At 42.6% G+C, this 26,428-nt stretch overlaps 1 protein-coding gene across 13 annotated transcripts in view; it reads right to left on the bottom strand.

The window, feature by feature from the left end:
* Positions 1–26,428, bottom strand: part of IQCK (IQ motif containing K) — a 139,729-nt gene that overhangs the window by 47,489 nt on the left and 65,812 nt on the right. For 10 of the 13 annotated variants that reach the window (XM_009250522.4, XM_024241409.3, XM_054534819.2 and 7 more), the window contains one exon: positions 21,410–21,494. The exons of 2 other annotated variants lie outside the window; for them this stretch is intronic. In XM_009250522.4, coding sequence (XP_009248797.3) covers positions 21,410–21,494 — 85 coding nt within the window. Of the gene's footprint in view, positions 1–20,079; positions 20,474–21,409; positions 21,495–26,428 lie in introns of those variants that run through there. One more of the 13 variants, XM_054534822.2, reaches the window with a different exon arrangement.

The following is a 26,428-nucleotide window of genomic DNA, read 5'->3' as shown; positions in this document are numbered from 1 at the left end:
AGGCGTGAGCCACCGCGCCCGGCCGAACATCCCTATTTTCAAAGAGGAAACCGAGTCAAGGAGAGGTAGAACAACTTGCCTAAACTTGTGCATACTGTAGCCAGCACTTGAACCTACATAGCCTAACTCTAAAGTAGCAGTTCTTAGCTCTGGCTGCCCATTGGAATCTCTTGGGGGAGCTCTAAAAAAACCCACTGAAGCCTGAGTCTTACCACCACAGCTTCTGATCTAACTGATGGCTTCAGGATTGTTATCGCCACCCTGGTGTTTCTAATGTACAGTTAAGGTTGAGCGCCGCTGCCCTCACGTGTGAACACTTAACTCCTCTGCCAGCTCTAAAAGTCAGATCCCTAGACTGGTAGCATCTGCATCACCTGAGAACTTGCTTGAAACACAAGTTCTCAGGCCCCACTCCACTCCTACTGACTCCGATTTTCTGGGGGTAGGGCCCAGCAGCTGTGTGTTAACAGGCCTTCTGGATAATTATGATGTGGGCTAAAGTTGGAGAACCGCTGCACTATGCCCCATTGAATCACATCTTCCTGGGCCCCTACCCCCTTGAAAACATTGTCGTGCTTCTCATTGAATGAGGGAGTCTATCGCCTCTCTCTTGAATCTAGGCAAGGCTCATGACTGGCTTTGACAGATAGACGGTAACGAAGTGCTGTGTTGTGCAACTTCCAGAAGGCTTGAAGTTTTTGTTTTTGTCCCCTGGATTGTATCTGCCACAATTTAAGGAAGCTGATGTGGTTTACTGGAGGATGAGAAGCCACATGGAGGAGAACTGCGGTGCCCCAGCCAGCAGCCAGCACCACCTGCCAGACATGTGAGGCCAGCTTGGACATTCCAGCCCGGCCCGGTCACCAGCTGAACGTAGCTACATGATCGAGTCTAGGTGAAACCAGTAGAGGAACTACCCAGCTAATCCACGTCATGAAAAACAATCAACTGCTGTGGTTTTAAGTCACTAAATATTAGAGTGATTTGTTACTCAGCAGAAGGGGACTAGATTGCAGCTGCGCAATTTACCCTTAAACTTTGCCCTGGAGGGAAACTGGTTAGCCCTTAAAAGAAAAGGATGTGGCTGGGTGTGGTGGCTTACACCTGTAATCCCAGCACTGTGGGAGGCCAAGGCAGGTGGATCACCTGAGGTCAGGAGTTCGAGACCAGCCTGACCAACATGGTGAAACCCCGTCTCTACTAAATACAAAAAATTAGCTGGCCATGGTGGCGCATGCCTGTAATCCAGGCTACTTGGGAGGCTGAGGCAGGAGAATCACTTAAACCCAGGAGGCAGAGGTTGCAGAGAGCCAAGATTGCACCATTGCACTCCAGCCTGGATAACAAGAGTGAAAACTCCATCTAAAAAAAAGTACCCTAGGAAAGTTGGAGATTTGGCGGGTGCTAATGCCAGGCAGGCTACTAGGTGGCTCACATGCAGGCCTGGCTTCATGGGCACTTCCCTGTGCAACTGCACAGGACTCATGCTTACAAGGGCCTCACACTTATTTTATGCTCTGCTGACACTATCTAGAAATTCTTAATCACTTTGAACAAGGAGCCCCGCATTTTCATTTTCCTCTGGGCCCTGCAAATTAATATATAACCAGTCCTGCTAATATGCAGGTTTCTCATTTACTCCACACAACCACCCTAGGAACTAGAATTCCTTATTATTATCAGCCTCACGTTACAGATAAGGAAAATGAGGTTCGGAGAAGTGAAATACTCATACAAGGTCACATGGCAAGAGAGGCAGGGTGGCACTCAGGCTTCTCAAATCCCTGAGCCCTGGAGCCAGTTCACTGCGGTGAACCCTGTGTGAACCATTGAGTGAAACCTGGAGTGGTTTATCAGTTTTCGTCACATATTTGGGGTACATTGTGACTGAGCAAATAAAAAGGGGATTTTGCTGATAGCCTGGCAAGTTGGCAAGACATTTTCTGGGCATATTAAGGAAAATGCACTTGCAGCTCTAACCCAGAGAATATTTAAACAACTACAGGAGCAGGCAGGGGGAAGGGAAGGGCCTGACCTGAGAAGTCAGGCCCGAAGCAGCCCAAATCCACTATTTATAGTGCTGTGGCCTATTTTGGCCTGCCGGGTGGCCCTGAAAATTGCCCTGAGAACTGGGCCTAGAAACAGACCATGGAAACCAGGCGCCTTCATTCTGGGGTATGGCTGGAATCATGCTGGGCACAGACAAAAGTTTTCTTGATGAGCTCAGGGATGTTTTTTTAAAAAAAACAAAACAGGATTTTCTTTGACAGGGAATTAAAAAAAATACTCATTTAAGGAACATCATGAGGAAGTGATCAGGAATATATTCTTAGGGAACAAATGCATGGATCAGACCCAGCCAATACAGAGCTAATACTTATGAGCCCTTAACCATGTGCCAAGCACTATGCTACCTGCACCATTTCATTTATGCCCTCACATATGACCCTGTGACCACAGCAATATTATTATTCCCATTTTACAAAAAAGGAAACCGAGGCTTAGGAATATTAAGTGATTTACTGAAGGTCACATTGTTGGCAAGCCAGGATTAAAACCCAGATCATGGCACCCTACTAGGCTGTCACTCATAGGACTGCTTCTCAAACTTCAGCATGCAAAGACTCTCCTGGGAACCATGTAAAGATGCAGATTTTGATTAAAGAGGTCTGGATGGGAACTGAGATTCTGCATGCCAACCAGATGCCAGTTGATGATGATAATAGCACTGGTTCTTGGACCATAATTTGAGTAGCAAGGATGCAAACAAATATTACAAGTTTTCCTGCTTCTACTTTTATCCTCTTACAATCTGTTCTCTCTGCAGCAGCCTGAGTTATTGTATTGGGTCTCCATTGCTGCATAACAAACATCCCCCAGGCATGGCAGCTTTAAGAAACAACACAATTTCTGAGGATTAGGAACATAGGAGCAGCTTAGCTGGAGCATTCTGGCTTAGGATTGAGGCTGCAGTTAGGATGTCAGCTGGGCCTGCAATCATCTGAAGGTTCGACTGGGCTGGAGGATCCACTTCCACAATGGCTCCCTCCCATGGCTGTTGGCTGGAGGCCTCAGTTTCTTGCCATGTAGGTGTCCCCATAGGGATGCTCAAGACCAGCTGGCATCCTCCAGAGGGAATGGTCCCAGAGAGAGAGAACAAGTGAGCACAAGAATGCTGTGTCTTTACTAACCTAATCTTGGACATGGAACACCATTATTTCTGCCATACTCTACTGCCACACATATTAACCCTGATATAATGTGGGAAGAGACTCTCCAGTAATGGGAATCCCAGGGGGTGGGGGTTATTGCGGAGTCACTGTGGATGCTGACTACAGTTTCCTGACGAAAACTCAGATCATGTCATTCTTCTGCCCATTATTTCTTATCAGAGTCAAAATAAAATCCAAAGTTCCAGCATCCAAATGAAAGCTCATCTTTGATTCTACAAGATCTGTCCCCTGACTGCTTCCTCATCTCCTCTCCCATTCACCTCTAGCTCACTGTTTTCTTATTTTTTGCTTTTTTTTTTTTTGTGGGCGGGGGGGCCGGTGTGGTTTGAGACAGGGTCTTGCTCTGTTGCCCAGGCTGGAATACAGTGGCATGATCTCAGCTCACTGCAACCTCTGCCTCCCGGGCTCAAGCTATCCTCCCACCTCAGGTTCCCAAGTAGCTAGGACTACAGGTGTGTGCCACCACACTCAGCTATTTTTTTTTTTTTTGTATTTTTTGTAGTGGCTTCATTTTACCATGTTGCCCAGGCTAGTCTCAAACTCCTGGACTCAAGTGATCTGCCCACCTCAGCCTCCCAAAGTGCTGAAATTACAGATGTGAGCCACTGAGCCTGGCCTCGCTTTTATTTTCATATATATATATATATATACACACACACATATATATGAAATATATATAAGAAATATATATATATTTATAAGAAATATATATATTAGAAATATATATATAATGTATTTTTTAGAGAGAGCGTCTCGCTCTGTCACCCAGGTTGGAGTGTAGTGGTGCAATCATAGCTCACTGTAGCCTCAACCTCCTGGGCTCAAGCCATCCCCTCACTTTATAATGTATTTTTTAGAGAGAGCGTCTCGCTCTGTCACCCAGGTTGGAGTGTAGTGGTGCAATCATAGCTCACTGTAGCCTCAACCTCCTGGGCTCAAGCCATCCCCTCACTTTAGCCTCCATTAGCCTGCACCACCATGTCCAGCTCCAGCTCACTTCCACACTCTCTTACTGGTCCTCAATACACCCAGCACCCTCCTGTGCCTGCAGGCCTTTGCATGTGCTTTTCCTTCTGCCTAGAATGAACTTCATTCAGGTCTCAGATCAAATAACACCTTCTCAGAGAGGCCTTCCTTGACCAAATTCACCATCTAAAATAGTAGCCGAGATGTCTTTTCAGGCTTTTGCATTTCTGACTACTAGATGGCCTCACCCAGACCTGTGCTGTGACTCAACCAGTCCTGTGGCTCCTCACCCAGAAGTAGACTCAGCACATGAGGACTGCTTTCTACACCCCTATGATTTCATCCCCAACCAATCAGCAGCACCCATTCCCTAGCCCCCCCAATCCCACCAAACTATCTTTGAAAAACCTCTAGCCTCCAAGCCTTTGGGGATATTGATTTGAGTAATAACTCTGTCTCCTATGTGGCATGGCTGGCCTCGTGTCAATTAAACTCTTTCTTTACTGCAATGCCTGGTCTCTATGAATTGCTTTTGTTTGTGCAGCACACAGGAAGAACCCATGGGGTGGTTATAAGATGTAAATGTATATTGTGAGCTGCTGAGTTTTGGAGTTTGGGGGCGATTTTTTATGCAGCATTATTGTGACAATAGCTAACTGACACACTCTTTGACGTTATGTTACTATGTATTTATTTGTATCTGTTTATAGTCTCCTGAAAGAATGCAAGCTCCATGAGGGCAGGGACTTTTGTCTCCTTCCCTGCAGTATGCCTAGCATCCAGAACAATGCCTGCCTGCCGCATTGTAGGCACTCAATAATTACTAGTGAGTGAATATTAGCAAATGAATCCATCTCACTGTAGCACCTGCTTGCTTAACTATGATGCTATATTGCCTTCAAATCAGACCCCAAATTGCAAAGTATCAAAAAATAATTGTCTTGCACAGGAGTTCTAGGCAGCATACTATTTACCAGGAAAATGTGACTCATACACCAAGTTGTTGGCCATTGTCTCTGTGCCAGATGCCATCTCTCTTCACCTGGGCCATATCTGAAGTTAGCCAGAAACGACAACCAACCCCTGCCTGAGAACGGAAGTGCTCCTTTAAATGACACTGGCTCACCTGGTTGGCTGGCTGTCCCCGGAGGAAAGCCAGAGACAGGGCTAATGAGCTCACACAAAGGGAGGAAATGCACCCCCACCCCCCTTCCTGGAACAGCTGCAGCAGGAGACGCCCCTCTCTGGAAAGGAGGAAGAGGAAGCTGGGGAAAGCAGACCAACAATGTGGGGAAGCCACACACTCAAGAGAAAGCAGAAGGAAAAAAGAATCTGGCGCTTAAACAACTGATTGTTGGAACTTTATGATGAAATATAATAAAAATCAAGACCAACTCCTAAAGGTTTCTTTGGTCTTGCCATCTCAGGGCTCACCCTGGGTTGAAAGTATTGTGAATGAGAAATGTTTGGCTAAATGCCAGCCCATCAGCCACACTGGTATTGTGTTTTTCTTTAAATACAAATACTGGCCAGGTGCAGTGGCTCACACCTGTAATTCCAACACTTTGGGAGGCGGAGGGGATGGATCGCTTGAGCTCAGGAGTTTGAGACCAGACAACATGGAAAGACCCGTCTCTAAAAAAATACAAAAATCAGCTGGTGTAGTAGCTCACAGCTATGGTCCCAGCTACTCGGGAGGCTGAACTGGGAGGACTGCTTGAGCCTGGGAGGTGGAGGTTGCAGTAGGGTGAGATCGCACCACTGCACTCCAGCCTAGGTGACGAAGTGAGACCCTGTTTCAAAATACAACAACAACAACAAAAACCACCACACACACACATACACACAACAAACCTGTTACCTCTGTTTAGGAAATAGAACCTCAAGTACTTTTTTTTTTTTTTTTTTTGAGATGACGTCTCCCTCTGTCACCCAGGCTGGAGTGCAGTGGTGCGATCTCGACTCACTGCAACCTCTGCCTCCCAGGTTCAAGTGATTCTCCTGCCTCAGCCTCCCAAGTACAGGCATCCACTACCATGCCCAGCTAAAATTTTTTTGTATTTTTAGTAGAGACAGGATTTCACCATATTGGCCAAGCTGGTCTGGAACTCCTGATCTCGTGATCCACCTGCCTCGGCTTCCCAAAGTGCTGGGATTACAGGCGTGAGCCACTGTGCCCAGCAAAGAACCTCCAGTACTTTTCAAATAGGAAAGTCACTGATACATAATTACCTCCATACTGATACCATTCATTTCTGCATCTACAGTTTACAGAACACTATCTCCTGTGTTGTTACATTTAGAGACTGGGCACGGTGGCCCACATTTGTCATCCCAGCACTTTGGAGGGTCAAGGTGAGAGAATCACTTAAGGCCAGGAGTTTGAGACCAGCTTGGGCAACGTAGTGAGACCCCCATCTCTACAACAAAAAAATTTAGCTGTTTGTGGTGGTGCACAACTGTAGCCCTATCTACTTGGGAGGCAGAACTGGGAGGATCATTTGAGCTCATGAGTTGAAGTCTGTAGTGAGCTTTGATTGCACCACTGCACTTCAGCCTGGACAACATAGTAAGACCTTATCTCTGAAAATAAAAAATAAATAAAAAATAAAACATTTTAATTCTCATGATAACTTGGTGAGCTAGACTGGGCAGCTATTATTATTCTACATCTAAAGGGAAAAAAAGTTATGATGTATCATTCAGTGATTTGTCCTGAATCATAAAACTGGTAGGTAGCAAAGTCAATTCCAATACATCAGTGGGTCTCAATCCTGGCTGCATGTTAGAGTCACCTGGGAGCTATTAAACAATAGCCATCTCTGGCTGGATGCGGTGGCTCACGCCTGCAATTCCAGCACCTTGGGAGGCTGAGGTGGGCGTTTCACTTGAGGGCAGGAGTTTGAGACCAGCTTGGCCAACATGGTGAGACCCTGTCTCTACTAAAAATGCAAAAATTAGCCAGGTGCAGTGGCGTGCGCCTGTAATCCCAGCTACTCAGGAGGCTGAGGCAGGAGAATTGCTTGAACCTGGGAGGTGGAGGTTGCAGTGAGCTGAGATCATTCCACTGCACTCCAGCCTGAGTGACAGAGTGAGACTCTGTCTCAAAAAACAAAAACAAACAAACAAAACAAAACAAAACAAAAAAAACCAACAATAGCAAACCTATCTCTTGTTCTCACTGTGACCAGTTGAACAAGAATATCAGGGGAATAAGACCCCAGGTATCAGAAATTAAAAACAAAATCTTTCAGTGGATGGCTTTGATGTACACTGAAGCTCGAGACCATCACAATCCATAGGTTCAAATAAACGAGTCTTACGTAAAAGTCATATGTGTTTATTCATCAGCAGAGTTAAGAACCCCTTCCTTCATGTTTCTTCTCTTGCTGGGTTCTACAGTGGAATACTGTTCAGCAATAAAAAGGAAGGGACTAGGCACACACCCAAACATGTGGGAGAACAGCAAACACATGGAGCCAAGTGAAGGAAGCCAGACTCGAAGGCTACATGATGTATGACTCCATTTATGTAATATGCTGGAAAAGGCAAAAGTATAGGAGCAGAAAACAAATCAGTGATTTTCAAGGTGAGATGGGAGCCTGCTTGGTGCCTTTGAAGAACTTAAAGGAGGGCATTAGTTGGCTTTTTAAAAAGAACCCCTATTCAGGAAAATAGAGCCAACAGCTGCAACAACAATAACAACAACAGCTAATATTTCTTGTGGATTTACTATGTGCTTGGCACTGTGCCATGTTCCTTATGTGGACTGAAGCATCTGATTCAGTCTTCATGGGCAGGAATTATTACTCCCATTTTACAAACAGAAAACTGTGGCTCAGAAGTTACATAATCTGCCCATGGTTATTAAAACCCATTTATGCCTAGTGTTCCATTATTGGAACGCTAAGCATGTGGGAGTTATTTATATCCTACTGCTCAAAGTCATCACCAAAGTCTGGTTGCAAAAATTCAAAAAATTGCAATCTCAGGCATAAATGGGTTAATAACCTGACACGTTAGGATTCACACTGGTCTGTCTGCTGCAAGAGCCCACATTATTAACAAATTGCCATAGGGCATGTTTTACCTGGAAAAAAAAATAACTCTTTCTCTTCAGCCACAACAATGAAGACAAGAAAGTTAAGGCCAGTAATGAGAACTTCAAGTAACCTTTCAGAAAAAATAAAACCTGTCATGCCTAACAGCCCAGCTAGCTGCCCGACTTGGAGAAAACTCTCTCCCTCTCAGTGCTGAGCCTTAAGTTGTAATTTCTGCTTTTTGTAGAAAAATATGGGAGGAACTACAAAACCTTTTATCTGTATTGTTTAAAGGTCCTTTCCATACGTGTTTGGTTTTTATCCCGAGCTGTTTTCATCATCTATTTTCTACCTAACTATGTAGGCCAGATCTTCTCTAAATAGAAAGGAGTGGTTTTTCACAATAAAAAATAAAGTTAAATCAAATCAAAACACACCTGAACATCCATCACTTTTAACTGAGTCTTCTGAATGCCCTGCCTTTTAGACTGTCCGCTGATTCAGTGCGTGTTCTCCAGTGAAGTGTAACACGTGTGGCGTGGAAGGCTTTCTCTGTGAGGCCAAACTGTTCTCCAAATGACTTGCGGTCTATGATTTCTCGTCAGTTAAGACTGCGAAGAGGCTGGGTGCAGTGGCTCATGTCTGGAATCCCAGCACACTGGGAGGCCAAGAAGGGAGGATCACTTGAGCCCAGGAGATCAAGACCAGCCCGGGCAACATGATGAAACCCCGTCTCTACAAAAAATACAAAAATTAGCCAGGCATGGTGGAGTGTGCCTGTCATCCCAGCTACTCAGGAAGCTGAAGTGGGAGGATCACTTGAGCCCACCAGGCGGAGGCTGCAGTGAGCTGTGATTGCGCCACTGTACTCCAGCCTGAGTGACAGAGAGAGACGCTGTCTCATAAAAAAAAAAAAAAAGAGAGAGAGAGAGAAAAAAACTGTGAAGACTTGTAATAGGTCTATAGGCAAAAATCCTCAAACTTCTTTGCTAGTGAAAATATTATTTAACCATAAGCACTTATTGTGTACATAGACACACACACACACAGCCCAAACTCAAAAACAAAAACACTATTAGAAAGACTACGAAATACAAAACAAGATGATTTTGGAATTTCAGAATGAACAGGGTACACTATCAGATTAAAATAAAACAAAGAACGCTTTCCAAATACTATTGTTTCAAATTTTTTTGGCATATTTACACACACAAACACAAACACACACTCCTAAAAAGGCTCAGAAAAAATAGTCTAATTATGTCAAATTTTAACTAAAGAAGAAAAGAGTAAAAAACATTATCATGGTGGAATATAGGTTTCTAAGTAAATAAAGTTTTTATTACTTTGTAAAAGCCATATATATTCTTTGTAAATAATTTTAAAAATATAAAAACAGAGAGAATAAAAACATCACTCCTTATCCTGCCACTGAACAATCACAATATTTTACATATGTCTTTGTAGCCTATTTTCTATATAAAGTTATTTTTTACATAATCATAAAATAATCTGCACATGGCATTTTATTCATTTTTCACTTAGTAATACTATGGGCAATTTCCATCTTGTTACCATGACCAATGTTGATTATTTTTAGTGTTTAAATAATACTCTATGGAGTAAATTCCCAATATTTATTTTATAATAATTATTATTGAATATTAAATATTATTGAATATTCATGTTTAAGATGCTGCATAATTTCAGGAAGAAAATGCAAATTCTTGATCAAAACAGTAGTGCTTCTATATGGTATCACTGATGCACACTCTATTGACTCATCCAGCCTCCAGCTAGCAGAGGGGTTTTATAAACCATAGGCTAGGAGCTAGGTAGGCCAGCGGGATTTTAAAATATGTAGCAAGTGGCCACTCAACTACTATTTCCCAAGCTTCTCCAAGCCTCAGATGTCTAATACATACGGTTTTCAATGGTATCCACAAGTTGTGCAGTGCACAGCCCACACAACTGAACAAACTGGTCCTCCCTTCTCATACCCTCTAGCATGGTGTCCTCACAACTCCACTCTCCCGAGACGTGCATCACGCTCCGAATCCCTTCCTTCGTCTCTCTACTTTCCCATCAAAACCTACGGCTAAAGTACACTTGTATACATTGCTGGTGTACATATAGATTAGTCTAGGAGTTGAACTCTAGCCTCTCTAGAGGGTAATTTATCAATAATGATCTGAACTCTTAAGAAATCGTGCTTACTCTTTGAGCTATCAATTCCACTGCCAGCAATTAATCTGGAGAAAAATCAGACAAGTGTGCAGACATATGAACGAGGATGCTTTTGGGTCTTTGGTTTTCTGTTTTTGTTTTTTGTTTTGCTCTGTTTTATTTGAGAGACAGGGTCTTTCTCTGTCACTCAGGCTGGAGTGCAATGGCATTATCATAGCTTACTGCAGTCTTGACCTCCCAGGGCTTAAGTTATCCTCCCACTCAGCCTCCTGAGTAGCTGGGACTACAGGTGTGTGAATTTGAACAATAATGTTTTTCACTGAATATATAGGAGAGGAAACGAGAATGTCTAACCACCTACGATTAAGTTATGGCTCAATGTATTCACTATATATATATACAAAAAATATAGGCCAGGTACGGTGGCTCATGCCTGTAATCCCAGCACTTTGGGAGGCCAAGGCAGGCAGAACACCTGAGGTCAGGAGTTCAAGACCAGCCTGGCTAACAGGGTGAAACCCTGTCTCTACTAAAACTACAAAAATTAGATGGGTGTGATGGTGGGTGCCTGTAATCCCAGCTACTCGGGAGGCTGAGGCAGGAGAATTGCTTGAACCCAGGAGGTGGAGATTGCAGTGAGCCAAGATCACACCACTGCACTCCAGCCTGGGTGACAGAGCAAAACTCCATCTCAAAAATAAATAAAAATAAAGAAATAAAATGAAAAATATATATATACCATAGAAGAATTAAAATTTGTGAGGTACATCTTTGTATGGCAACAATGAAAGATATTCCCAATATATCATTAAGGAGAGAGAGCAGGCTTAAAAGTTTCTATAATTGCAATTTTGTAAAAAATTTTTAAAAAATTTCCATATGAATAGAAAAAATTCTAGAAGGATGAATATTATATATTTTTAAAAAGCTTATATGCATTGCTGGGCACCGTGGCTCACGCCTATAATCCCTACACTTTGGGAGGCCGAGGTGAGAGGATCCCTTATGTCCAGGAGTTTGAGACCAGCCTGGCCAACACAGTGAGATCCCTTCTCCAATTTTTTTTAATTAGCCGGGCGTAGTGGCACATGCCTGTAGTCCCAGCTACTCAGGAAGCTGGGGTGGGAGGATTGCTTGAGCCCAGGAGATTGAGGCTACAGTGAGACACGTTCACGCCACTGCACTCCAGCCTGGGTGACAAAGTGAGACCCTGTCAAAAAAAAAGACCCCAAAACTTATATGCATTATCTATTTTTTCCACAAGTGATATGCATTACTTGCACAATTAAAAAATATATATATGTTTTAGACAAATTTGCTTGTTGGGGTAGGCTCTCCTCTCCAGCTGTGGCCAAACCTCCAGCTGACATAGGACAGTCTTTTCCTGGGACAAATTGCAACGGCTGCTCTGTACCATTGGGTCCAGATTTTCATTTTGTGCCAATATCCTCCTTTGTGTGCAAGTAATAAAAAGTCTGGATATTTTCATACTGAAAATTTTATTGTCAGGACTCTAGGCTGTAAGTGACCGAAGTATTTTTTTCTTTTTTGATGGAGTCTGGCTCTGTTGCCAGGCTGGAGTGCAATGGCATGATCTCGGCTCACTGAAACTTCCTCCTCCTGGATTCAAGCGATTCTTCTGCCTCAGCCTCCCAAGTAGCTGGGATTACAGACACCTGCCACCATGCCCAGCTAATTTTTGTATTTTTAGTAGAGACGGGGTTTCACCATGTTGGCCAGGCTGGTCTCCAACTCCTGACCTCAAGTGATCTGCCCACCTCAGCCTCCCAAAGTGTTGGGATTACAGGCGTGAGCCACTGTGCCCGGCCTGAAGTCCATCTTGAAGGGGATTCATTGGTATAGCTGAATGCAGGCCCTCAAACGACAACTTCAGGACCCAGCCCCTTTCTCTGCCTCTTACCCCTGCTTGCCTCTGTGGTCGTTTTTCCAAGAGGCTCTTCACACTGTGTTAAGATGGTGCTGACAGTCTGGCCTCATGGTAACCCCAGTGCAAAGAGGGCTGCTCTGTCCCAGCCATTCCAATGAGGATCCCAGAATGGAGTCTCACTAGGTCTGACTGGCCTGATTTCCATCTGCTGCCCATCATGAGCTAAGCCCTATAGCCAGAAGGATGGAATACGTGTCCAGGCTGCCACAGCCCCTCCACATCTATGGTGAGATCTGTCCCACCCTCAACCTTGTACTCTGCTGATACCAAGCTGTTTCTCCTTGGGGGTTCCCTCATTTACCCGAGGTCAGTTCACCCAATGCACAGATTCTTATTGTTCTCTGCAAGTGAGATCAGAAATCTCTGTTATTTTATTTTATTGGTTTTTTTTTTTTTTTTTTTTGCAAGGCCTCCAAGGGGCTGCTATAGCAACCTGGCACTGTATTGTTCATCAAATAACGGGTAATGATTGATGGACTTTGTAATTCTCAGTTGTCACAACGCCTGGAGGGGGAGCTGATGTTGGGAGGAGGGGAGGATTGCTAATGCATGCCACCCTGGGTGACTCCGCTGAGTTAGAATAAAACAAAACAAATGAGTAGAAGGCATAAAACACCACGGGCACTTATTTAGATGGAATAAATATTCAGTGGATTTATCTGGTCTCTACTTCTAAAATCATTAAAGAAATTTCAATCATGATGGCCCATAAGAACCTCATGTTTGAACTTCACAAGAAAGCAAGGTTTTTTTTCTTACCAATTATATCCAATATTTCATAAACCAAAGAACATCAGTGATGCAATAGTGTGTGACTTATCACCAATCACACTTGGAGAGTTTTCAGAAGAGGACCAGAATCCATTCACAATATTAAAAAACTAACACTCAGTTTTTGCACATTGAAACAATCTGACTTTTCTTTCTTTCTTTTTTTGAGACAGTCTCGCTTTTGTCCCCCAGGCTAGAGTGCAATGGTGTGATCTCGGCTCACTCCACCTTCCAGGTTCAAGCGATTCTCCTGCCTCAGCCTCCTGATAGCTGAGATTACAGGTGCGTGCTACCACACCCAGCTAATTTTTGTATTTTTAGTAGAGACGGGGTTTCACCATATTGGTCAGGTTGGTCTCGATGGTCTCAAACTCCTGACCTCAGGTGATCCACCTGCCTTGACCACCCAAACAATCTGACTTTTCAACCACTAGACTCGAATTTTGAATGAAGAAACAGGCCAGGCGCAGTGACTCACACCTGTAATCCCAGCACTTTGGGAGGCTGAGAAGGGCGGATCAGTTGAGGCCAGGAGTTTGAGACCAGCTTGGCCAACATGGTGAGACACCGTCTCTACTAAAAATACAAAAATTAGCCTGGTGTGGTGGTGCATGCCTGTAATCCCAGCTACTCAGGAGGCTGAGGCAGGAGAATAGCTTGAACCCGGGAGGCAGAGGTTGAAGTGAGCCGAGATCATGCCACTGCACTCCAGCCTGTAAGACAGAGCAAAACCCGTCTCAATAAATAAGTAAATAAATAAATAAATAAAAGAACGAAGAGAATGTCCACTTCTACAGAAGTGCTTAATGTGTAGTCATAAATATCTAGGACCTATTTAGAATGCTAATTCCAAAATCACAGCTACTAAGAATGGTTCACTACAAATAGCCTTTCAGATCACATGACATCTCTGTTAATGTGGTTGGTTAAAATATATTAATATTTTTATGAGACATCTGGCTAGTTTTGTGTTAGATGGGTGAAGATGTCAGAGTTCTGGATTTTAAAACTTCATGGCATGAAGATTATTCAGCCTTCAAAAGGAAGAATATTCTGACACATGCTACAACATGGATGTAACAACCTTGAGGACATTAGGCTCAATAAAATAAGCCAGTCACAAAAAGACAAACACTATATGACCTCCTTTATATAACATACTTAGAGTCATCAAATTCATAGAGATCGAGAATACAATGGTGATTGCTAGGGGCTAGGAGGAGGGAGAATGAGAAGTTATTATTGAATGGGTACATAGTTTCAGTTGAGAAAGGAAAAAGGATATGGATGGTGGTCATGGTTGCATCACATTGTGAATGCACTTAATGCCACTGAAATGTACACCTAAAAATTAAGACGGTAAATTCTGTTAGATACATTTTGCTATACACACACACACACACACACACACACACACACACACACACAACTTGTAGAAAGACTCTATTTTTCCTTCGGGGCATTTGAGAGAATATAAGTAAAAGTTTTTGTTGCTGGCAAATCTAGTAAAACCTACATGGCAGTGGGTAAGGACAGAGTAAGGGAGCTTCAAGATTCATTTCGTGAATTCCCGAAAGTTCCTTTTGCTAGTCATAGGACGTTTACTTTTTACTGCCAAAACCAGGTCAAAAATCAAGAACTTGTATCGAAAGAACACATGGTCAAAAGGAATAAAATGATGACTCGCTTTATATTTTTCCCCATATTTGTTCATTTTCTCTTATATAATTCACGTGACACAAAATTCACCTGTTTAAAGTTTACCATTCAGTTGTTTTCTTATATTCACAAACCTGTTCAACTGTCACCACTCTCTAAGTCCAGAACATTTTATCACTCCAAAAAGAAGCCCTGTAGCCATTTGAAGTCACTGATTCTCCCCTTTCTCCAGCCCCTGACAACCACTAGTTTCATCTATAGATTTCTCTATTCTGGATATTTCATTTAAGCGGAATCATTTACATGTAAAAATGCGACCTTTTCTGTCTAGCTCCTTTTACTTAGCATAACATGTTTTTTTTATTTTTTTTTATTTTATTTTTTGAGTCGGAGTTATACTCTGTCGCCCAGGCTGGAGTGCAATGACGCGATCTCGGCTCACTGCAATCTCCACCTCCTGAGTTTAAGCAATTCTCCTGTCTCAGCCTCCTGAGTAGCTGGAATTACAGGCACCCACCACCATGCCTGGCTAATTTTTGCATTTTTTTAGTAGTGATGGGGTTTCACCATGTTGGCCAGGCTGGTCTTGAACTCCTGACCTCAGGTGATCCGCCCGCATCAGCCTACCAAAGTGCTGGGATTACAGGCATGAGCCACTGTGCCCGGCCTCCTTTTACTTAGCATAATGTTTTAAGGATTCATCCGTTTTGTAGCATGTAACAGTATTTTCTTTTTATATATGAATGTACCACATTTTTTTTTCTCCTTTCATCAGTTGATGGGCATTTGAGCTGTTTCCATTTTTTGGCTACTATGAATAATGCTTCTATGAACATTCATGCACAAGTGTTTGTGTGGACAGATGTTTTTTAGTTATCATAAATATATACCTAAGAGTGAAGCTGCTGGATATAAAGTGGATACTCTATGTTTAACTCTTTGAGGAACCGCCAAACTCTTTTCCAAAGTGGCTGCACCATTTTACATTCTCATCAGCAGTGCATGAAGGTTCCAAGTTCTCTATATTTTCACCAACACCTGTTATTGTGTTACTGTCTTTTTGATTATAGCCATGCTAGTGGATATGAAGTGATATCTCATTGTGGTTTTGATTATATTTCCTTATGACTAGTGATGCTGAGCATCTTTTCATGTTTATTGGCCATTTGTATATATTCTTTGGAGAGATGTCTACTCAGTCCTTTGCCAATTTTCTAACTGGATCATTTGTACTTTTACTGTTGGGTTGTGAGAGTTCTTTATATATTATAAATACGGGACCTTTATCGAATGCCTGAACTTGCAAATATTTTTTCCTGTTCTGTAGGTTCTTGTATCACTCACTTCATGAAGCACAAAATGTGTTTTTAATTTGATGAAGTCCAAGTTACCTATTTTATTCCATTTGTTACTTTTGCTTTTTGTTATATAAACTATTGCTTAATATAAGGTCATGAAAATTTACATCCATGCTTTCTTTTAATATTTTTATAGTTTTCACACTTTCATTTAGATATTTAATTAATTTTGAGTTAATTTTTTGTATAAGGTATGAAGTAAGGGTCTAACTTCATTCTTTCGCATGTGCATATCCAGTTGTTTCAGCATCATTTGTTCAAAGGACTATTCTTTCCCCCATTAAATGGTCTTGGCACCCTTGTTGGAAGTCAGTTGACCATAAATGTAAGAGTTTATTTCTGGACTCTCAATTCTATTCCATTTATATACACATTTATCCTTATGTTAGTACTACTTAGTTTTGATTATTGCACTTTGTAGTAAGTTCTGAAATACGGAAAGGTGAGTCCTCCAACCTGGTTCTTCTTTTTCAAGATTGTTTTGGCTGTTTTGGGTCCCTTTGCATTTCATATGAATTTTAGGACTGGCTTGTTAATTTCACAAAAAAAAGACCCAGCTGAGATTTCGATAGGCATTGTGTTGAATCTATAGATCAATGTGGGGAGTACTGTTAGCTTAACAATATCAAGTCTTCCAGTCAATGAACACAGGATGTCTTTCCATTTGATTAGATTTTCTTTAATATCTTTCAATGTTTTGCAGTTTTCAGCGTGCAAACCTTGCACTTCTGTTAAATTTATTCCTAATATTTTATTCTTTTAGATGCCATTGCAAATGGAATTATTTTCTTAATTTCATTTTCAGATTGTTCATTGCTAAGTGCATAGAAATTCAGTTGCTTTTTGTATACTGATCTTGTATCCTGCAACGTTGTTTATTAGTTCTAATAGGTTGTTTTTAGTGAATCTTTACAATTTTCTATATATAAGATCATGTCATCTATGACTGGAAATATATTTACTTTTTTGTTTCCAATCCAAATGCTTTTCTTTCTTTTTCTTGCCTAATTTTCCTGGCTAGAACCACCAGTACTATGTTAAATTGAAGTGGCAAGAGAGGACATCCTCCTCTTGTTCCTAATCTTGGGGGAAAATATCCAGTCTTTCACCATTAAATGTGATGTTAGCTTTGTGGTTTTCATAACTTTATCAGGTTGAGGAAATCCCCTTCTATTCCCAGTTTGTTAAGTGTTTTTGTCATGAAAACATTTTTAACAAATGCGTTTTCTATATCCATTGAGATGATCTCTGGTTTAAGTTCATTTTTAATTAAACAAAATCATACTACATTCTCTTTATAAAAAAATGTGTTCAGTGTGGCCGGGTGCAGTGGCTCATGCCTGTAATCCCAGCACTTTGGGAAGCCGAGGCAGGTGGATCACCTGAGGTCAGGAGTTCAAGACCAGCTTGGCCAACATGGTGAAATCCCCCATCTCTACAAAAAACACAAAAATTAGCTGGGTGTGGTGGCGGCCGCCTGTAATCCCACCTACTCGGTAGGCTGAGGCAGGAGAATCGCTTGAACCCGGGAGGTGGAGGTTGCAGTGAGCTGAGATCATGCCACTGCACTCCAGCAGCATGGGCAACAAGAGCAAAACTCCGTCTCAAAAAAAAAAGGTGTTCAGTATACATAAGGCTAGAGTCTTCCTAGTTCTTTCCCAACTGCCCCAAGGTACTCGCTGTTGTCAGATTGCTGTTTCCTTTTAGCTAATTTCCTATCCGTGTGTGTGTGTGCATGTGTTCAAAATATACAATATGCTTTAACAAAAAATGGCATAATAGTGTCAAATTACATTTGGCCTAAACCTGCCTCCATGGATCATGAACTGCAATCTACGAGTACATTCTTGTAACAAGTAGCTGAGTCTCAGCCAATCACAGTAGACAAGTTTCAGTCAATTGCAGGCTGCCAACTGATGAGACCACGTCCATATTAGGCAATGCCTAGCTGTAACCAATCAAGCTGTTTCTGGATGTCATTTCCACTTTCTGTCTATAAATAAGGCCTGCCTAGGTTGCTGGGTAGAGCTCTCTGAACCTCTCTCGTGGTTCTGAGTGCTGCCTAATTCATGAATTGTTCTTTGCTCAAATAACTTCTGTTAAATTTGTCTGAAGTTTTTCTTTTGACAATGTATGTATGCTGTTTCCTCTCCCCAGAATACCCTCTTGGTCCCAGCTGACATACCAGTGCCTACCTCCTCTTTAAAACTCAGGAAGTCCCTCTTTTCTGTGGTGCCTTCTAAGGTCATCCATACATCAGACATCTTTTCCTTCTAGTGATGGCTCAAAATTGTTCCCCCTTTTGTAGCCCCCTCTGGTTATGATTTTAGCAGGGGAGGTGTTTAGATTTGAACAGCCTGAACTTTCATACAGTACACACTGATACCCCCCGAAACATCTTTTTAGCTATAAACACATTTATAGCTATTGTGTGATGATGGTGCTATAGCCACAGTTAAATTTCAAGCCACTTTGACATCTTTTTATATAGCAGCGTTTGTTGGTATGATAAGTGGAATTCAGCTGTCTTACAGACTGCTTTTCATGCTGTATTCATATCACTAAGAATGAATCCCAAAGCTCCTTGCGTGTGGAAGGAAGAGGGTGGGTGGAATCTTACCATGGGAGAATCAGGGATGAACAGTTCCCCTTTTACTGTTACATACTGGTTACATACTGGGCTTCTGGGTATGATTTCATTTGAAATAAACAGCACACACCTGTTTCAAGGACGGGCTTGAAAATGACTATTTTATTGCACTTTGCTCTTACCTTTTCTTTACTGAGACAGAGTCTCACTCTGTCACCAAGGCTGGAATGCAGTGGCACAATCTCGGCTGACTGCAACCTCCACCTCGTGGGTTCAAGCGATTCTCGTGCCTCAGCCTCCCAAATAGCTGGGATCACAGGCATGTGCCACCATGCCCAGCTAGTTTTTGTATTTTTAGTAGATACAGGGTTTTGCCATGTTGGCCAGGCTGGTTTCAAACTCCTGACCTCAAGTGATCTGCCTGCCTTGGCCTCCCAAAGTGCTGGGATTACAGGTGTGAGCCACCACTCACAGTCTGCTCTTAACATTTCATAAAAATAGAAAAGTAAAATTGGTGATTCTAGTGTAACAAGTATAAGTCTCACAAATCAAAGATGGAATTCAAGTAGTATCTGAATGCCAGGAATATTTTGCCTTGGTTAGACATCCCTGGATGTAAGCTAACCTTCTGGTGTTCAATGAAGAAAAAAGACCACATTTATAAAATATGTATGAAATACTGAAAACCTACATTGTAAAAAACTATGTCTAAATCACAGGGAATAATAGGGGTTTCTGTAACAGGGTGTTTTTTTTGTTTGTTTGTTTGTTTTAACTCTTTGGGCATAGACTGCTCCTTTAATGTGCAAATATGTTATTTAACTTTCACACTTCCCTTTAGCCTATGGTTTCTGGAATGTACCATGCACAAAACGAATGGAATAACTGGACAATATTGACGCATACAGTAAGCTCTTGTGTTCAGGGACAGTTCCATTAATGGGCATGTAGCAAATATTTGTTGATTAATTGTAGCTTGTTAGGATTAATCCAGCTTCTTAATTGATAGCTTTTTGCTGGTGTGTTTATCAGAGTCTCTTTTTCCTACACCAGCTGTGTATGGAGTATGAAGAGCTTTGGCCTCTATGGAGATCCACTGGGACCTTTCCCTCTGGCAGTGTTTGCCATTGCTGATGTTAAATGTAAGCTCATTCCATGATATCTGATGCTCAGATTTGGGGTAAGTCATCTTGCTACCTAGAATGGGAGCTTCATGGCAGCTTGTTAACATTGATACGCTAACTGCCAAATAATTGGAGAGGTTGTATGCTTTTTGGAATGATTTACACACGCTACTCTCATATGTATTTGGTGAGAACTTCTTACACATGACAATATTATCAGGAGGTTTTTTTTTTTTTTTTTTGAGACAGGGTCTTGCATTGTCACCCAGTTGTCACCCAGGTTGGAGTATAGTGGCACAATCATATCTCACTGCAGCCTTGACCTCTTTGGCTCAAGTGATCCTCCTGCCTCAGCCTCCCAATTAGCTGGGACTACAGATGCCCACCACTGCACCTGGCTCATTTTTGTATTTTTTTGCAGAGACAGGGTCTCACTATGTTTCCCAGGCTGGTCTCTAACTCCTGCCTCAAGAGATCTTCCTACCTTGTCCCTCCAAAGTGCTGGGATTATAGGCATGAGTCATCTTGCCCAGCCAGGATCCGGAGCTTTAAAAAAAGCTTACCTTTTCATCTAGAAATTCCACTTCTAGGATTCTCCTATATAAATGAGCAGACAAATGCGCAAAAATGACCACACAAAGGTGTCTACTGCAGCATTTATTACAATAATAAAAAATATTATAAATAACCTCAAAGTCTCAAATAGAAAAATGGTTAAAAAAGACAAGTTATAAAGGCAGAGGCTATTTTCTATGTTAAGTATTTATATGTCACTATGTGAATTCAGATTTTTAAAGTTTGTAGTTTTATACCAAAATGTTAACAATAATTATCTTTTGGTGATGGAGTTATCAGTGACTCAAAAATTTTTATTTATTTTATCCGACTTACCTGAATTTTCTAGTTTTTTTTTTTTCTAAAATGACAGTGTAGTTTTCTCTGTATATATAAATACAGGCCAGTCAACCCAACTTTAAAAGGTTAAGAGAGTACTTTTAATAACTGCAAAATAAGTTTTGGTAAAAAGTCTTGGTGTTTTTTTTTTTTTGGAGACAGGGTATCTCTCTGTCTCCCAGGCTGGAGTGCAGTGGCACAGTCTCCACTTACTGCAACCTCTACATCCTGGGCTCAAGCCATCCTCCCACCTCCACCTCCCAACAGCAGCTAGACTACAGATGTGCGCCACACGGGCTAAGTTTTGTATTTTTTTTTTCTTTTTCTTTTTTTTTTTTTTGGCAGATATGAGGTTTCGTCATGTTGCCCAGGCTGGTCTTGAACTCCTGGGCTCAAGTGATCCTCCCACCTTGGCCCCTGCAAAGTTCTGGGATTACAGCCATGAGCTACTATGCCCAGCCAGTTTCGGTAAAAATTCTAAATCACTCTTTAAGACCCATTTTACAGAGAATCCTATTTCTGAGGTCTGGATGTTAGCTATAATATCCTGTTCCTAACTCATCTAAGGTTTCCCCTGGACCCTCCACCTCACAAAAGTTCCCCATTAAATCAAATACCACAGTTGCATATGATTCTTACCACATAGGCTCTCCAGAAGGATTGAATGTAGAGGGCTGCTTCCTCTTCTGTCAGCAGGAGGGAGAGTGGGATTGGCGGCCTTGGGCTGAAAAGCAATAAAACGGTCATATGCCCATGAGAATCCAGTCCTTCAGCCTTGGCATTGCCTTTGACAACATAATGACCTCTCTGATTTAAGTGCTTCATCCATCCCCTTTCTTAGCAGGCAACAGTGTCATTTTAGATAGAAAAGTGTATGCTTGAGTTAGCATTTATTATTTTAAAATCTGGGAAGGATTTTTTAAAAAAACAGCATAATCTTAAATCATTGTTAGCCTGTTCTTCTTTTGAAGGACTCAGGCTGCTATACTTGCATTTTAGTCCTGAAGGTGCAACATACATATTACTGACAGGAGACTATTTGGATACAATGCAAGAGACAGAGGAGCAGCCGCCTTTATGTACTGCAGTATGACTGAGACATAATAAAGAGCTCTTTCTCCAACTTTCCATTGAAATTAAGGACTGCAGTTCATCTCTTTCCTGAAAGGAATACTGGAATTTATCTCTGATTAGTGTGCATTCCAGGTTAATGTGGTTTAAATTCAAGCACATCTTTAAGTTCTGCTGTTGTTACAGAAACATCAAGGGTTTGGTGTAGGTCTTGCTGCTCACCACACAGAATGCCAATTACTGAACTGATGAGTATTACCCGGGAAGAAGGCTCTAATCTTAATCGAATGCTGCAGCCAGGAGGAGATGGGATCAGTCTCAAATCCACCTCCCAGACAGACAAAAACTAGGGATTTATACAGCAGGGAAGAAATGTGACAATGTGTAAGAAAACAAGAACTAGGGAGGAGCAAGGAAGCAATCATGATGAATGAGGGCTCTGGCATCTTATTGTCTAGATGTGGTGATCTGATGAAGTTTCAGTTATTTGATCCTTTCTTTTTTTGAGAGGCCTGGGGGTCCTTCCCTGAGGAAGGAACTCAGATAAATTAAGTTTCAAGCTTTAAGACCAGAAGGGTCAATTTCTATGTTTATCTGAAAACAACAACAACAACAACAACAACAAAAACTATGGGATGATTGGGTTGGTTTCACTGCTTCATCTTAATAAGAAACAAAATATCTCAAGTGCTGGATCAGTTGATAGTGTCTGCTCTTGTGGGATTTTTCATATCATGGGATTTTTTTTTAAAATCAAAGATAGCACATTAAAAAATCAAGACTACATACTCTTTTTTTCCCCTAAAAGTTTAACAGAGGCACTAACCGATGACAAGGTCTTACAAATCTGTCTTAATTCAGGTTCTTTATGTTTCCCCCAAAGTAAAGCATAGCTACCTCTGAAAAACAAAGGCCAAGACTGTTCAGATATAAAAGAAAGAAACCCTCAAAGGATGTGGATCACATGGAGGCTGCTCCCAGTATAGCATCCCCAGAAATGACTTTGCAAGTAAGGGACTCCCAAGTGCCCTGGCCTCAAAACTCTCCCAAATAACAGCTAGAGCTTACAAGTAACTCATAGCACAGACAGGTTGACTAACCTGCCCAAGGTCACACAGCTTGTAGGTGCCTAGTGAGGATCTGGGCCCAGATCCGTACAATCCCAAAGCCCAAGCATCCCTTACCATAGAGTGCTGACACATCAGGCCTCAACTGGGCAAACACATGCAGATGCCCGGCCTGCCACAGACTGCAAAGCTAACTGGCAACAGTGCATGATTCTCCAGGATCCAAGGGTTTAATTTCCCTCCAAAAAGTCTGACTTAAAAAAAGAAAAAGAAAAGCTTGATATAGTCTGTTTGTTTGAATGAATGAATGCTCTTTTGAATTCTTCCAGAACCAAAGAAATCAAAGCCACAAAGAACACAGAAGTTATCAGCAGTTGAGTGCAGTGCTGTTGCCAGGCTCTGGTTTTCTGGCTGGACAGGTCCTTTCTAAGAGACCAAGTAAAGGTGATTCTTCCATTTCTTCCTTTTTCTTTCCTTTCTTCCCTTCCCTTCCCCTCCCCTCCCCTTTTCTTTCTCTCTTTCCTTCCTTCCTTCCCTTCCCCTCCCTCCCTCCCTTCTTTCTCTCTCTCTTTCTTTCTTTCTTGGTGATTCTTCCATTTCTTCTTTTTTCTTTCCTTTCTTTCCATTCTTTCCCTTCTTTCTATCTCTCTTTCTTTCGATGAAGTCTCACTCTGTCCCCCAGGCTAGAGTACAGTGGCATAATCTCGGCTCACTGCAACCTCTGCCTCCTGGGTTCAAGCGATCCTCCTGCCTCAGACCCCTGAGTAGTGGGACTACAGAAGCACGCCACAATGCCCGGCCAATTTTTGTATTTTTTAGTAGAGATGGGGTTTCAGTGTGTTGGCCAGGTTGGTCTCGAACTCCTGACCTCAGGTGATCTGACTACCTCTGCTTCCCAAAGTGCTCGGATTACAGGCATGAGCCACCATGCACAGCCTCTTTTACATTTTTTAAGTAAATTTTCTTAAAATTGTAGAGACAGGGTCTCACTATATGGTCTCCAACTCTTGGCCTCAAGCAATCCTCCCACCTCGGCCTCCCAAAGCACTGGAATTACAGGCATGAGCCACCCGCCCAGCCCGGGCTCCCTGTTTTCCACATTAAATGTCTCTCCTCATCCACTGTCCTGATTCTCTATATCTCAGTTGTGTGACACCAACAAATCACATCCCTGAAGTAATTTCCCTTCACTAGTTAAAATTCAACAGCTTCTAGCGAGACCTTGGTGTTTATAAGGAGACCTTGGTGTGTTGGCAGTGAATTCATGGGAATGATGCTCTAATGCCTTCTCACTGGCTGATATTTACCGAGAACTTTCTGGATCCCCTCCCAGAGGCCTTGCTCCTCATGCTCGGGCCCTGCGGGTGTCACTGGTAGAGGGTCCTGACTGCAAGTTGTCCAGGTTCTTGGCATTTTGAACAAAGAATTGTACAAAATGCCCAGCAAAGCAAAGAAAGAATGAAGCAACAAAAGAACGAAAGCAGGGATTTATTGAAAACGAAAGTACAAAAGTACACTCCACAGTGTGGGAGCGGACCCAAGCAGCGGCTCAAGAGCCCGAACACAGAATCTTCTTGGGTCCAAATACCCGCTAGCAGTTTCCCATTGGCCACTTCAAGCTCACCTCATGTAAATGAAGTAAGTGGTAGCCAGCAATCAGTCTGATTGGTTGTAGAAAGCAGCCAACCAGAGGCTGAAGTGAAGTTACAAAGTTATACCTCTATGCAAACAAAGACTGGGCCGGCAATCAGTCTGATTGGTTGCGGACAGCCAATTTCTCATCTGCTGCACAGGAAATTTTGGAAGTTGAAAAGGGAGGAGGCTCTGGTCCTTTTGTTACTTAGGCGTGGAAAGTTAGGGTTTTCCTTTCAATTTAGTTCCACGATGTCAGCGTGAGACAGCCTTAGGTTCCCTGCCTCCAGACCCTATTCTCCTGCCTCACTGGCACTTGGCAGCTCCTCAAATATGTCTGCTTCTCCCACCTCAGGGCCTTTGCTAAGGTGCTTTCCTCTGCCTCCAGTATACCCCTAGCCAGGGGCACCCTGTACAGAGGTCCTGGTTGTTCTCTGCTCAAGGGCACCCAGCAGATCGGCCAGAGGGTGCTAAAACCCAGCACATGCTCTGCTCCTGGGTGTGTGGCCACATCTGCCCTAAGGTGAGGATACCTTTTCCTAATTTGCTCAAATGCACCTTGGGGCTGGTGCAAGGCCTGACACGTCTTTTTCCTGGTTCGTCTTATTACTGCTTCTGATCTCCATTCAAATGTTACTGAGGCGGGGTGCCGTGGCTCATGGGCCTGTAATCCCAGCAATTTGGAAGGCTGAGGCGGGTGGATCACCTGAGGTCAGGAGTTCAAGACCAGCCTGGCCAACATGGTGAAACCCCATCTCTACCAAAAGTACAAAACTTAGCGGGCCGTGGTGGTGTGTGCCTGTAATCCCAGCTACGTGGGAGGGTGAGGCAGGACAATCATTTGAACCTGTGAGGCAGAGGTTGCAGTGAGCCAAGATCGTGCCACTGCACTCCAGCCTGGGCAACAGAGCAAGACTCCATCTCAAAAAGAAAAAAAATGTAATTGAAAAATGTCCTTTGATTATATCAGGGCCCCAGGAAGCTTCTGTGTAATTTTCCTTCCTGGTCCTTGGCCCAATTTGGAGATAGAAGCCCTTGTAATTATCTAACTAATGCTCGAATCTTCTACTGGTCTGAAAGCTCCACAAGAGTAGACGCTGGTCCTGTGTTTGCTCCTCTTGGTATCTCCAGCACTTAGGACAATGTCTGGCACATAGTAGGCACACTCAACAAATACTTGTGGAGTGAGTAGTTGCCTCTGTGCCCAGCTGTGTGTTAAGCATTTTCTACACGTGAATTTGTTAAATCCACACAACATGAAGAATGAGTTGTTATCCTTTGTTTAGAGTTGAAACAACTGAGGCATAGAGGGGTAAAGGGACTCTGTGTTCAAGGTCATTGAGCATTTCCAGCTGAGAATGCAAACTGCCCAGGAAACAGTGGCCCAGAGAGAAGATGGGGCCAGCTCACAAGGTCAGTAGCATGGAAGTCAGGGTCTAGCAGCTGCTGAGTGTTAAGGAGAAGAAAACACGATCATTTGCTTCGAAGAAAAAAAAATGGGGGCAGGGAGGGTGCAGAATCATAGAAAACGCCCTCTTTGTTGAACTTTACAGTAATAACTTGGCAGATATTCATTTATCTGAACCTCCGCAGGGAATCCTATGTCAGGAAGGCTAAACAGAGTAGAGTTTGTCACTTGTGTTGGAGGGGAGATTTGATAGTGCCTTTCTGTTCAGCAGCAATTTTCCTGCTTTAAGTATGTTTTTCACAACTGATGTCATGAAATCCTCAAAGTAACAGTATTCCTGTTTTGGAACAGCAGCAGGAAAACAGAACTGCAAATACCAGAACACAACGGGTGAGCCCAAACAAAGCGCTTTCACCAGTAACGAAACCCTGAACCGCTTTGCATCACAACGACATCTCCAAAAAGCAAAATGAGATTTCT

The sequence above is a fragment of the Pongo abelii genome, chromosome 18 (assembly GCF_028885655.2).
Source record: "Pongo abelii isolate AG06213 chromosome 18, NHGRI_mPonAbe1-v2.0_pri, whole genome shotgun sequence".
Lineage (NCBI taxonomy): Eukaryota > Metazoa > Chordata > Mammalia > Primates > Hominidae > Pongo > Pongo abelii.
The sequence above is the reverse complement of the archived record's forward strand: the minus strand, read 5'-3'. Positions and strand labels throughout refer to the sequence as shown.